Raw genomic sequence first — 13,904 nt, 5'->3', positions numbered from 1 at the left:
CCCACTGAGCAGGGAGCCTGATGTGGGGCTGGATCCCTGGACCCTGAGATCATGACCTAAGCCAAAGGCACACGTGTAACCGACTGGGCCACCCAGGCCCCCATTCCTGGTCTTTTTAAATGTTCCTTCTTGCTCTTTTTTGTCTTCCTCCTACTTTATACTCATGTTATTTCATACTTTATAGAGACTTTTAAGCTGCTTTTAAATCCTTCCTCAGGAAGGCAAGGCATAAGCAAACAAAAACTAAGTAACCAACGATAAAATCAATAAAACCAGTCTCTTTCTGGTACCTGGGGGCCCCTCATCTTCTCTATGATTCTCTCGAGACTGTCCTGCCCACACAGCCACGTTTCTGTGGGCAGCAGTGTCACCCGCCCAGGCTCCCAGGACAGAAAGCCTGCAGACTCTACTGACTCAGTTTCTCTCTTTTCATACTCCAGCCTCCAAGTCTTGCAGCCTCTCCCTTCCCTAGATCTCAGAAGCTCTCTCCTCTTTTCCTTCCCCATTGTCTCCATCCCATCACAGAGCGACATGGTCTGAAGGTTTGTTTCTTACTGGAATATACGTGGATACTTTTTCAAACCAGTAACTTTTTATTACAAAAGCAATAGACATTTCTTTTTTTTTTTTAATTTTTTATTTATTTGACAGACAGAGATCACAAGTAGGCAGAGAGGCAGACAGAGAGAGAGGGGGAAGCAGGCTCCCCGCTGAGCAGAGAGCCCGATGCGGGGCTCGATCCCAGAACCCTGGGATCATGACCCGAGCCGAAGGCAGAGGTTTTAACCCACTGAGCCACCCAGGTGCCCCGCAATAGACATTTCTTATAGAAAATGTAGAAAATGCAGGCTGACCAAAGGGAAACAAAAAACACCTGTAATTTTATCAATGAGAGGGAACATTTGGCTAAATACCCTTTTTTAGTTTTGTTGTTCTAAACATATAGCCACACCCTCCCCCCCCCTTTTTTAAACTCTGCCACAAGGAGCCTCTCGATTTCTTTCTTGCTTTATTTTCTTGGTCATCTTGGTTCCGGGATCCACTGATGGAACCCCCAGATGACCCTGCAGTTGGGGGTTAGAAAAGGCAGATGTTCTGGGGGACCCTGTGGGAGAGTCTGGACCCTCCCCTCCTCCCCTCCTTACCCCCAACCTGGACTTCTAGGGTTGGGACTATCAGATAGGGCTACTGACAGCACCCCCTCCCAAGGGGAACTGGAAAGTGCCTTCCCAGGCTGTAGTCTAGCAGCTGGGTGGGGAAGGGAGGGGTCTTGTACAATAGGGCAAACCACTCCTGATTCAGGGTTTTTTTTTTTAAGTGGGCAGGGATGATTTCGGGAGAAACAACTCAGTTTTGTCGGTGTTTATTGGAACTGTTGGGACCAATAAATTTTATTTTATTTTATTTTTTTAATTTTTTTTTAATTTTTAAAGATTATTTATTTATTTATTTGACAGAGAGGGAGAGATCATAAGTAGACAGAGAGACAGGCAGAGAGAGAGGGGGAAGCAGGCTACCTGCTGAGCAGAGAGCCCGATGTGGGGCTCGATCCCAGGACCCTGGGATCATGACCTGAGCCGAAGGCAGAGGCTTTACCCCACTGAGCCACCCAGGCACCCCGTGACCAATAAATTTTAGAAAAAACTCCTCAATATTGGAAGATAGGTTGGGTTAGAGGGGATAAGATGATGCAGGTCCCAAAGTTGAATGAATGCCAGGAGTGGTGGGCTGGGTGGAGTCTATGGATGGCTCAGTGTCTGCCCAGCTCAGGAGGACCCAAACTCAGTGCCTGGATTGCTGTAGGAATGTGAGCCCCAGATTGCCAGTCTCCCAAGTTTTCGCAAAAAGCTAGAAAAGCAGATTAAAAAAAAATGAATTTTCTGAATCTTTAAATGTTAGTAACTAATCAAAGAAGCTAAACCGCTGTTTGCATCAAAGCATGATTGGCTGCCAGCATGGAAATTTTCGATTAGCTTTCCTTCACACCTAATGTACTTTACACAGGTTGCCCTCATTTACTCGATGTGGCTTTTCTCCCTCTTTCCCTCTCCCATCGCATGACCTCTAGTGATATGACCTGCTTACCTAACCACTCCTTAAAGCTGAGTTTGAATCGTTTCTTCCCCAGCTCAAATCTGTCTTCACCAACATATTCACCAATATTGCTTCTACCCACCAAGCTCCTGGCTTTCCCTCTCAGGGTTTGAGTCAAATTGAGCAGCTCGTTGGTCAAAACGAGACCCATGGTCTTCACTGCCTGGCTTTTGCTCACTATGATTTGTTGTGCCTGAAACACCCACACCCGCCTGCTCATCTCTTTTTATAACTCCTCCATGAAGCCATTTCTCAACCTCCCTCTTAATTTCCAGCATCCGTTTTATTCAACCAGCCTCCGTTTTATTCAACAGCCTTTTGTTAGACACCTTGTATCACCAAGCATGGCCTGGCATGGGGGACACTGAGGTAAAATAAGACTCCATCCCTGGGGCACTTGACTGGCTCAGAGGAGCACGTGACCCTTGATCTCATGGTCGTGAGCTCGAGCCCCGTATTGCGTACAGAGATCACGTAAATAAATGAACTTACCATTAAGAAAAATAAATAAATAAATAAAAGCCCATCCCCAGCCCTGCCAGAGGAGCCTCCTCCAGATGAGGGCAGACTTACACTACCACGGGCCATGTATGCCCCAGAGCTGTACACAGCGCAGGTGAGTGGAGAGGGCAGCAATGGGCTTTGGCTGGAGAAACAGCAAACACTTTTTGAGCTTCATCACGAGGTAAGTAGAGGCTTTCTGGGGGAAAGGCATTTGAGATAGGGGCAACAGCCTGTGCAAAGGAATGGAGATGTGAAAGTTCTGAGAAACGGTGGGGATGGAAAAGAGGATGGCTGGGAAAGTCACCGAAAAAAGCGATTTGGGAACCAATCTGTTTCTGACAGTATTTGCATTCCTTTTGCTTGCGCTCCAGTGTAAGTTCTAGAAGAGTGGAGGCTGTGTCTCGGCTTTTGTGGTTCCACACCTGCTGTCTGCCTGGGACTGGGTACCCTTGCTCAAATGCTTTCTGCAAAACCACAGCGCCTGGTAGTGGTGAGAGTGCCCCCTAGCGGCCCCTGTGCGATCCTTCTTCCCGTTGTCCTAGCTGACCGGGCAGAGTCCTCCCTGCACCCCTGATCTGCACCCCGCGGATGGCACTTTGTCTGGCATCGTCTCACCTCATCTCCACCCCTCCCTAAGAGGGGGAAGTTCCTTTCTGTCCAACAAACAATTAAGCATTTATTTTTCGTTGATCACTGTTGGAGGCATTGGGCTAGAGAATTTCATGAGTCATTCATCACCTCAGCCTTGGAGGTGCTGCAGAGATCCAAGGGATAATGGAGGTTGTCCCCAGGGCTAGGGGCACTAGAGGAACCGAAACCATTTTGAGTCTTGAAGGATGGATGAATGGCTGGCAGAGTAGGAAGCCAAAATTCAATATCCTCTGAAATGGGGGGGGACCAGAGTAACGAGACTAGCCCCTGCCGTCTATCTACTACCATTTATAAGGTTACGGAGGGGATGTGGGGTGATGGAGACCCGAGACTACAAAGATACCATCTGTTGTCTCCAGGAGTTCACAACCTAGAGGGAAGACAGATAAGGAGACAGAGAGAAGGGAGCACTCTCTGCTCAGGGCATGTCTCCCACCTGAGCGAGCGTGGGAGCCTTTGGGGAAGAACAGTTCTGCCAAAAGTTGAGAAAGGAGGATGTGGTCCAGCTTGAGTGCGCGACAGTTACAAGAACACAGTAGTGTGTTAGCGATCAAAAGGAGGCTCATCCTGGGGTGCTAGAAAGGTTCTGTGTTTTTTTTTTTTTTTAAAGATTTTATTTATTCATTTGACAGAGTGATCACAAGTAGGCAGAGAGGCAGAAAGAGAGAAAGGCAGAGAGAGAGTAGGAAGCAGGCTCCCTGCTGAGCAGAGAGCCCGACGCGGGGCTCAATCCCAGGATCATGGGATCATGACCCGAGCCAAAGGCAGATGCCTTAACCCACTGAGCCACCCAGGCGCCCGGAAAGGTTCTGCTTTTTAAAAAGATTTTATTTGAGAGAGCGAGCAAGGGAGCATGAGGGGGAAGGATCAAAGGGAGAAGGGGACTCCCGGCTGAGCAGGAAGCTCAATGTAGGACTCCATCCTGGGACTCCAGGATCATGACCTGAGCTGAAGTCAGTCACTTAACCAACCGAGCCAGCCAAGCACCCAAGGTTCTGCTTCCTGATCCGGGTGCTTGCCTCCTGGGTGCATGTGGTTATGGAAATTCATGGAGCTGTACACTTCCAGGAGTCAAATATGTACCCTTACCTGCAATCATTTGTAGCCCCCAACCTTTCACATCTTCATGTTTTGTTTTAAGATTTATTTAGAGAGATCATGGGCAGGAGGGGCAGAGGGAGAGTAAGAGAGAAACCCAAGCAGACTCCATTCCAAGCTTGGAGCCTGAAGCTGGGCTCAATCCCATGACCCTGAGGTCATGACCTGAGCTGAAACCAAGAGCTGGATACCCAACTGACTGTGCCCCCAGGTGCTCCTCCGTGTTATTTTTCTGTACAGCAATTATTATAGTCCAAAAGTATCTCTTTGGTAAGACTAGGAGCCATGTTAGGATTTGAACCCAGTCCTTAGTACCTCTAGGACCCTGGGAACTCAGCTTTGCTGAGTCAGCATCCTGGAAAATGGGGGATAATAATAGTACCTTCCCTCATCACGGGGCTGGGTGCCAGGCAAGAACTTAAGATACATAAAGCACTTACGCAATGCTTCCTGCATGCTTATTTTGACAACATCCGATTGGAGGTGTAGGGCACATAGAAGCTCAATATATAATTTGTTCAAGAAATTAATGAAAGCATGGGGTTTTTTTTACCAAACAAAAACTGGCTGAAACACAGCGGGGTGTGGGGTGGAGTACCTCAGTTAAAGGCCCCTGGGCAGGAGCTCAGAGCCTGGGGAGCAGTTACACTCCTGTGAAGAGGCCAAAACTTCTTTGGTGGGGGGTGCAGGGGAGACAGCGGTGACCTAGGTCCCCACACCAATAGGAGTGAAGACCCAGAGCTCAACGCCATGCTCCCTCCCTGCCCCCGAGTTCCCCACTACACACAGCACTCAGGATCTGCCCCAGCAACCAAGCAGGCTTGACAGGGCTCAAACCAGGAAGACATAATGCTACCAGGCAGCACAGCAGCCTCCCTGGGCCCCCTTCTTCCGTGGCCCTCTCACCCCTCCCCTCTGGTGGTCAAACTCGGCAATTCTTTCCACCCTCAGGGGATGCGGGGCAGTTTCGGGAAGGGTGGGAAAACCTGCTAAGCAGGGTGGCCAAAGCGGGACCACGGAACCGGTTGTACAGGGCGGTCCTATTCCACCGCCTCCCCTCTTCCCCAGCAGCCCTGTCCCTCTCCTGCCCCACAGAGCAGAGGCAGCAGCCTCACAGAACCAACCATTTTATTACCCTGTGGGTAGACTGGGGCCTGTGGAAGGCAGGGGAGCGGGTGGGGGTGTGAAGCCTGAGAGCCCTGGGGCATGTGGGGAGGACACAGCAGTTGCTGGCTGGCGGGGCCAGGCCTCATTCTTGGAGGAAGGGAAGAGGCAGCCTCTTTCCACTCCTCTTACCCATCCCCATGACATTAAATAAACAAAAAAGCAACTTTACAGCGCAAAATATACAGGGACGTCCTTGACCCTAGCCCTGGTCTGTGCAGAGTGGGAAGGGGAGGGCTTGGGGGACCTCCAGTTTCTGACATTACCACAGGCCCCTTCCCAATGCCACAGGGTGGGGACAGGCCACTGTGACCAAGAAACAAAACTCCAACTTCTTCTGAAATCCTAGGCAAACAGGTCCATCTGTGTGTGGGACTCGGCTCAAAGGTTTTCGGCTCCTCCTAGACCCTGGAGCTTTGTCAGGAATGGGAGGCCGAGGCTTCGTTGAGATGTCTCCCAGAGGGGCTAGAGCCCTGCCTCAGAAGCAGAGTGGGCCTGGGAACCAGGCTGTAGGAGTCTGGTCCCGCAGTTTTCCCCGGCCCAGGCTTCCATCTTGGTGAGGAGGAAGCAGGGCCAGGCAAGAGCTGGAAAGAGGCTGCGAGAGCCCCAGGCTCAGAGGGGCTGGGTGGTGTGGTTATAGACCAGGTGCTCTGTGTCCTCTGTGGTGGAGACCGTAGAGTTGGCAGGGGTAGGGGGCTGAGGGTGGTAGTGTTGGCGGCGGTGGCCGTATCTGTGGAGGCCCTTCCTCTGGTCCTTGAAGAAGCAGTAACCCAACAGGGCTGTCACCACCACGATGCAGGTGACCAGGAGGACTGCAATGGCCACCTCCACGGAGCCTGGGGGAAGAAGGGGCATAATGGAGGCGAGCTCCCAAGGCCTGCTCAGCTCTGATGCCCACCCCCACTCTGTGCAGAAGGACTAAGTCAGATGGATGCCAGGTGTGGAACGACCTCCAGCGAATGAGCAGCTGGGTTCCATCAGAAGCTCAAGGAAAGGCCTGGAACTCTGACGGCAAACGTATCACATGCACTTTCCCATGCTTCCTTTCTCTGCTTGTGGCTATGGGTACTCTGTCCCTTTAGCCAACCTCAGGATCCTTCTCAACACAGGTTTCGGCAGTCAGCACTGATCACACGGAGCTAATCCTTGGGAGGACACCCACCCTTCTGTGAGAGGGCAGACCAGGGCTCACCTATGTTAGGAATGGGGCTTTCCCGCCGGAGCCCAAAAACATCCTTCTCTACAAAAGGATGAGGAGAGAAACAAGTCAATACTCAAGGCTCTGAGACTCAGCTGCTCCTCAGCGCCCCAGACCACCCACGGCCACCCTCCGCCACCCCCATTCCGGGTACTCTGATGATGAGCCAGGACTGGCCCAGGCCTGGAGACAGAGAACAGTGCTCTAGCTGAGCCCTTTCCCGCCCCCCTGCCTGAGCCCCACTGCCCAGCTCACTGGAGACACCGCGACAGGACGCAAGACACTGCTGCTCCTCCTCAAAGTTGTTCTTGTTGCCATAACAGCCACCATAGGTAAAGCGGGCACAGCGTTCACTGAAGGGGTTGTAGTACCAGCGTGGAATGTTCTCCTGGCAGAGGCCTGTGTCTGGCAGGTCCACACAGTGCCCTGGGGGGTACAGAGCAGGCCAAGGGGTGAGCGGGTCCATGGGGGGCCTCCCTGCTGCCATTCACCAGGCTCCACAGGGTCAATGCTTCCTGCCTCATGCTGAGACGCAGGGAGGGCTTCAGGGGGCCCCAGAAACAGCTGGCCCTTCTGGCAGTTTTGCCAGAAACAAGGAAGACAGATCCTGGACAACAATTTTAGACCCAGAAATACCCTCCATTGACTTGTGTAACTTTTTTATTGTTATTTATTTATTTATTTATTTTCATTTTCTTTCAGCTTTTCAATTGTGTCAAGGTCTTGGTTTTTCTATCCAACACTGGATGGTCTATCTTTTAACAAAGAAGGCTCAGGGTCTGAGCCCTATCGGGGCTAGGGCTAAAATTTATTAACATTTTTTTTTAAGATTTTATTTATTTGACAGATAGAGATCACAAGTAGGCAGAGAGGCAGGCAGAGAGAGAGGATGGGAAGCAGGCTCCCTGCCAAGCAGAGAGCCGGATTCGGGGCTCGATCCCAGGACCCTGGGATCATGACCTGAGCTGAAGGCAGAGGCTTTAACTCATTGAGTGACCTAGGCACCCCTATTAACATTGTTTTATTATGGTTATTTTTTTTTTTAAAGATTTTATTTATTTATTGGACAGAGAGATCACAAGTAGGCAGAGAGGCAGGCAGAGAGAGAGGAGGAAGCAGGCTCCCCGCTGAGCAGAGAGCCCGATGCGGGGCTCGATCCCAGCACCCTGGGATTATGACCTGAGCCGAAGGCAGAGGCTTAACCCACTGAGCCACCCAGGCGCCCCTATTATGGTTATTTTAATAGTTCATCTCGATTTGCAGCATGTAATAGTGGCTTTCGATGTATGCTAGTGAGATGACATTTCCTTTAATACATTAAGTTTGTTTATTTATAATACATTAAGTTTAAAAAGTACTTGACTTTGGGCACCTGGTGGCTCAGTTGGTTAAGCGTCTGCCTTCGGCTGAGGTCATGATCTCGGGGTCCTGGGATTCAGCCCAGGATACTAGGATTCCTGCTTGCTCGGTAGGAAAACTTTTCTCTCTCTCGCTCTCTCTGCCCCTCCTTCCTGCTAATTCTCTCTCTCTTTCTCTCAAATAAATTAACTCTTAAAAAAACAAAGTACTTGATTTATAGGAAAAATGCTAAGTAAATCACGTCTCGGTGATATGCAGGCATGGTTCAATCTCTGAAGGTGTTAAGAGGAGGACCCATGCTTGGGAAACATGGAAATGAAGAGAGCCTAGTTGCCCACCAGCTTTCTACCTGCAGGGGACAAACCCAGCAGGCCCCTCAGGCACCCTGGAGCAGTGAGGGAAGACAGCAGTGCCGGCCTCTGTCCCGACCCTGGGTACAGGGGAGAATCTCACCTTTGTCACTGCGGAAGTGGATGTTCTGGAGCTCCTCAAAGCCATTGGTGTCTGCAAAGGTGAAAGGTCAGAGGCCCAGGCCCCACAGGGGTCTCCCCCGGGGTGCAGGGTGCACAGTGCAGGCCTCCCCCACCCTGGCCCACCGCCCCTCCCTCTCCTAGGCCTCACATTTCTCACAGGTGGCCTCGTCGGAGGCATCGGGGCAGTCGGGAGTGTCGTCACACTCCAGGAAGCTGTCAATGCAACAGCCGTTGCGGCAGCGGAACTCGGCAGGGTGACAGGTGCCAGAGCACACTGGGTGGGGCAGGATGGCAATAAGGGTGAGGTCAGGCTCAAGCACAGGTCACTAGGTACCAAGAGTCCATCATCGACCTGGCCTCCTCTACCCCAACATGGTATTATGACATGTCCCCTGCTCCCCGACTGGCACCCCCGCCCCCCACAAGCCCTCCCGCACACAAACTGGGCAGATCCTGACAGGGTGCTGGGCAGCAAGGGGTGGGACACTTGTGGTCCTTCCACATCCTATGAGGGCAGGAATGGGCTGGGCAAAGGGAGCTGGGGCGGTGACAAAGCCATGACCTAGCCAAGGTGAGGGGAATAGGGAAAGGAGCAAAGCTCACCCGGACCGTGCCTTTCCAGTGAGGGGCCTAGAAGAAAGAAAACAGATGAGTGAGAGGAGTCAGTGCCAGGTCCTGGCAAGGATGAGCTGACAGGGGTGCCTGGAAATAGAGGACTCCCCCGCCTGTTGCCCTGAACTTCGGAGAGACCACCCATGGGGAAAGTCACCTGAGCCCCAAAGCTACCCCATAAAGGCCCACCTTGCACATCCCTGCAGGCTAGCTTGCACTCCTCTTCCCGAAGATAGTTGTTCTTATTGCCCAAGCAACCTCCGTAAACGAAACTCTTGCAAATCTGTTCTTTGGGGTCGTAGTACCAGCGCGGGAAGGAACCGCGGCAGCGGCCCACCTTGCTGGATGCGAGGCAATATTCTGGGGGTAAGGGAAATCTTGTGAGGGGCCCCATCAACAGAGAGGGCTGGCTCCACGAACGGCCTCCCTACCCCCTCCCTCACCTTCTGTCTGCTTGGGGGATAGCACAGTAACTGTGATATTGGTCATGCTCTCTGGCTGGTTGGAATGGGCCGCTGTCAGCTGGAACACGTAGGTGCCTTCCTTGAGTCCCCACAGCTTCACCTGGTCCGGCTCATTCTTCTACACACAGGAAGAGCCATGAGGCTTGGACCCCCGGATGCCGTTGGGCTGCCCCAGGTCCTCCCTGCCACACAGCCACCCCCACAGGGAGGGCACAGGGGCTTGGTATTAAAGGGATCCTTGGCTTCTATCCACCCCACCCATCTGGAATCTCAGATTGGCCTGTGGCCCTGGAAAGGGGGCCCTGGAGAGCTGAAGTGGGAGTCAGGGAGCCAGTCCAGTGTCTCACCTCTACTCTGACATCCGTGTCACCCTGTAGTAGGTACCAATCTGTGTTCTCCATGTCCTTCAGCACCAAGGGTTCCTGGGGCTGCACCTTCAAGTCTATGCCTGCCCGGACCTTGGGGATCCGGGGCGCTGAAGAGGAAGGTTAAGGTCAGGTCAACTCTCACAGAATGGACCAGAGCTCTCCTGAAGTGGGGGAACAATACGGAGCCACACAGGGGCTCAGCAGCATGCATAGGGCCCAGGCAGGGGCTCACAACTAAATCAGCATCCTGCCCTCTATTTAGATGTGTCTTTCGTATACTGAAGGCATTTTTGTTTTTAAGGATTTTATTTACTTATTTGAGAGAGTGAGAGAGAGAACATGAGCAGGGGAGAAGGGGCAGAGGGAGAGGAGAAGCAGGCTCCCTGTTGAGCAAGGAACCCAACATGGGGCTCAATCCCAGGACCCCGGGATCATGACCTGAGCTCAAGGCAGATGCTTAACTGACTGAGCCACCCAGGCGCCCCCTGAAGGCATTTTTAGGGTAAAACCTGCTTCTGGAAGCAAAATACGGAACAGCATGTGCCATCTGATCCCAAATAAGGAAAAAATATACATGAGAGAGGAGCTTATTCCCATTTTCTGTAACAACCAGGTACTTCTGCTAACCGCTTTAAAAAGTTAAAGTAAGGGGCGCCTGGGTGGCTCAGTGGGTTAAAGCCTCTGCCTTCGGCTCAGGTCATGATCCCAGGATCCTGGGATCGAGCCCCGCATCAGGCTCTCTGCTTGGCAGGGAGCCTGCTTCCTCCTCTCTCTCTGCCTGCCTCTCTGCCTGCTTGTGATCTCTGTCAAATAAATAAATAAAAATCTTAAAAAAAAAAAAAGTTAAAGTAACAATATTTTTTGAAAATCCAAGTAAGTAACACTACTACCCCTCATTCTGTTGGTCTGGATTGCTGGCTGGGAAGGCCAGCCTGGTAGAGGACTGAAGCACAGAGTCCTTGGGCAGCAACGTGGCAAGCCTTGGTGTCCCAGAGCTCGCAGACATGGGAGGAGAGTGCCTGCCTCTGGCACCGCAGACGGACTTTGCCTCCCCTTACAAGGGGTCTCCAGGGAGTCACACCCTCCCTCAGTCTGACAATGCGTGTGCCTGCGGCTTCCCCCAGTCTCAAGTTAGAGGTTTCGGAGAAACAAGATCAAAGCAGGATTCCTGCCTATACTAGGATGAATGCTGGGACCCAAACTACATATCTATGTCTAACTCCAGAACTTGTCAATGTGACCTTCTCTGGAAAAAGGGTCTTGGCAGAAGCAACAAAGTTAAGCATCTCCATATGAGATCATTCGGGTTTAGCTGCCTAGGCCGATCCGATGACACGTCTTTATAGAAGACAGAAGAGGAGAAAACAGAGGGAAGGGAAGCCGTGTGAAGATGGAGATAGAGACGAGAGTGATGCAGCCGCAGCCGCAGCCGCGGAACACTTGGAGCCTCCAGGAGCTGGAAGCGGCCAGGAAGGCTCCTCCCCGAAGCTTCAGGGAGACCTGGGCCCTGCCAACACCTGGATTCCAGACTGCTGGCCTCCCGAACTGTACGACAATACAATTCTGTGGTTTGGGGACACCTGAGTGGCTCAGTTGGTTGGTGGACTGCCTTGAGCTCAGGTCATGATCCTGGAGTCCCGGGATCGAGTCCCGCATCGGGCTCCCAGCTCCACGGGGAGTCTGCTTCTCTCTCTGACCTTCTCCTCGCTCATGCTCTCTCCCACTGTCTCTCTCTCTCAAATAAATAAATAAAATCTTAAAAAAAAAATTCTGTGGTTTGGTTTGTAGTACTTGGTTTCAGCAGCTACAGGAAGGGAGATGCTGCCTTTGAGGGGACTCCGGTCCTGATGGGCAGATGACACTGAGCACCAGGAAGCAACATGGGAGAAAAGACCAGTCAAGATGAAGCAATGTGTGGTGCGTGTCCCAGACAAGGAAGCGGACAGGCCGAGCAGGAAGAGGCCACAGGAAGTCAGAGCCCCAGTGGACAGCGGAGTAATGAGTTTCTAATTTTTTAATTTTTGTCTTTTTTTTTTTGGTTTGGCTGTGGGGAAGAATGTGCTGTGCTATTGATAACAGCAGAAAACGTGAGCCAAAAAAAGGAGCTGGGGTTTTGCAAGGCAGGTCTGGAGGACAAGAAAAGGCCAGCGTGGTGAGACATACCTCAAAGGGCTCTCAATGCGGAGCCAGAGCACGCGGACACAGCAGAAATGACATTCAAACATTTAAGAACTGGCGCTACAGGAAGGGAACAGCCATGGCCATGAGCAGTGGCAGGGTCCTGGAGCCCAGGGCTGCACCAGACACGGACTTCCTAGATGCATGATCGAGGTCCAGGAGTCTAGAGGAAGGGGCCCTCCTGAGCTCCAGGATACAGCAAGTGATCCCTCTGTCCTGAATTACTCCCCCCCCCCCTTTTTTTTTAATTTATTCATTATTTGACAGGGAGTGAAAGTACAAGCAGGGAGATAGAGGGAGAGGGAGAAGCAGGATCCCCACTAAGCTGGGAGCCCGATGTGGGGCTCGACCCAGGACCCTGGGATCATGACCTGAGCTGAAGGCAGCAGACACTTAAACAACTTAAACAACTGAGCCACGCAGGTGCTTCCCCCCTCTTTAAAGATTTTATTTATTTGTCAGAGAGAAGGAACACACCCAGGGGGAGCGGCAGAGGGAGAAGCAGGCCCCCCCACTGAGCAGGGAGCCCAATGCAGGAATGGATCCTAGGACCCTGGGATCGTGACCTGAGCTGAAGGCAAATGCCCGACTGACTGAGCCACCCAGGCTCCCCATCTTGAATTACTTCTCTGAAGCGAGGAGGCCAGTGAGGGGACCAGCACAGCAGTTCAGGGCACATGCGAAGGGAGTACTCGGAATTAGAGGGAATGGAAAGGAGGATGTGGTCAGAATGTCGGACAGATGCTTCCATTATGTGACAGGCACTGGCAGGTGGAAAAGAAGTCAGGACGCAGACAGAAAGGAAACCCAATCTAGAGGGAACCTGGGGGGTTCAATCAGAGAAGCTGAACTTGAGGGAGGGAAGACCACTAAGAGGAGTGACCAGCGGGCAGCAGAAGTGTGCATGCGAGCTCCAGAGAGGCCAGAGATGGAGAGAGACATGGAGCTGGGTTTACTGACAAAGCTTCCAAGAGTTTAACTTAGTCTGCTGGCGACCGTATCATCTACAGTAGGAACTGACAAACTTTGGCCTGCAGGCCAAATCTGGCCCACTACCCGTTATACTTCTAGATGGTTGAAAAAAATCAGAAGATTAGTATTTTTTTTTAAAGAATTTATTTATTTATTTGACAGAGAGAGAGAGAGAGAGATCACAAGTAGGCAGGGAGGCAGGCAGAGAGAGAGGGGGAAGCAGCCTCCCCACTGAGCAGGGAGCCTGATGCAGGGCTCGATCCCAGGACCCCGAGACCATGACCTGAGCTGAAGGCAGAGGCTTTAACCCACTGAGCCACCCAGGCGCCCCAGAAGATTAGTATTTTGTGACACGGGAAAGCACCTAAATTTCAAATGTGCATCCATGAATTGGAATACAGCTTTACCTGTTCGGTTACATATCGTCAACGGCTGCTTTCGCGTTACAAGAGAGTGGAGTGGCTGGAACAAAGATTATACGGGCCACAAAGCGTAACATAATTCCTATTTGAACCTTAACAGGAAGTTTGCTGACCCTTGATCTAAGTCACCTACGTTCCTAACTATCATGCCACAACTGCATTCTTGCCCCTTTCCAGATCAGAAAACTGACACTAGAGAGGTTCAATGACTTGCCCGGGGTCACTCAGTTTTTGAACAGAAGAGTTGGGATCTGGACCCTGGTCTATCTGACTCCATAGCTCTTTCTTTTTTTTAATTTTTATTTATTTATTTTTTTAAGATTTTATTTATTTATTTGACAGAGAGA

General features: G+C 51.5%; 1 protein-coding gene across 2 annotated transcripts in view; it reads right to left on the bottom strand.

Annotated features, from left to right (window-relative positions):
- Nucleotides 1–5,457: 5,457 nt before the first annotated feature.
- LOC111161450 (serine peptidase inhibitor, Kunitz type 1) overlaps nucleotides 5,458–13,904 on the bottom strand; it is a 13,597-nt gene continuing 5,150 nt past the window's right edge. Inside the window, exons 2-10 of one of the 2 annotated variants that reach the window (XM_022525112.1) lie at nucleotides 9,965–10,092; nucleotides 9,597–9,735; nucleotides 9,295–9,513; nucleotides 9,145–9,171; nucleotides 8,690–8,815; nucleotides 8,522–8,572; nucleotides 6,965–7,135; nucleotides 6,704–6,751; nucleotides 5,458–6,347 (exon numbers count right to left, since the gene is read on the bottom strand). In XM_022525112.1, the coding sequence (XP_022380820.1) occupies nucleotides 6,124–6,347; nucleotides 6,704–6,751; nucleotides 6,965–7,135; nucleotides 8,522–8,572; nucleotides 8,690–8,815; nucleotides 9,145–9,171; nucleotides 9,295–9,513; nucleotides 9,597–9,735; nucleotides 9,965–10,092 (1,133 nt within the window). In that variant the 3' untranslated portion in view covers nucleotides 5,458–6,123. The remainder of the gene's footprint in view (nucleotides 6,348–6,703; nucleotides 6,752–6,964; nucleotides 7,136–8,521; nucleotides 8,573–8,689; nucleotides 8,816–9,144; nucleotides 9,172–9,294; nucleotides 9,514–9,596; nucleotides 9,736–9,964; nucleotides 10,093–13,904) is intronic. The other variant, XM_022525121.1, reaches the window with a different exon arrangement.

This window comes from Enhydra lutris, unplaced genomic scaffold (genome assembly GCF_002288905.1).
Source record: "Enhydra lutris kenyoni isolate GAN:26980312 unplaced genomic scaffold, ASM228890v2 scaffoldscaffold4, whole genome shotgun sequence".
In the NCBI taxonomy this organism is placed as follows: domain Eukaryota; kingdom Metazoa; phylum Chordata; class Mammalia; order Carnivora; family Mustelidae; genus Enhydra; species Enhydra lutris.
Note: the sequence above shows the minus strand (reverse complement) of the source record. Positions and strands in the feature narration are given on the sequence as shown.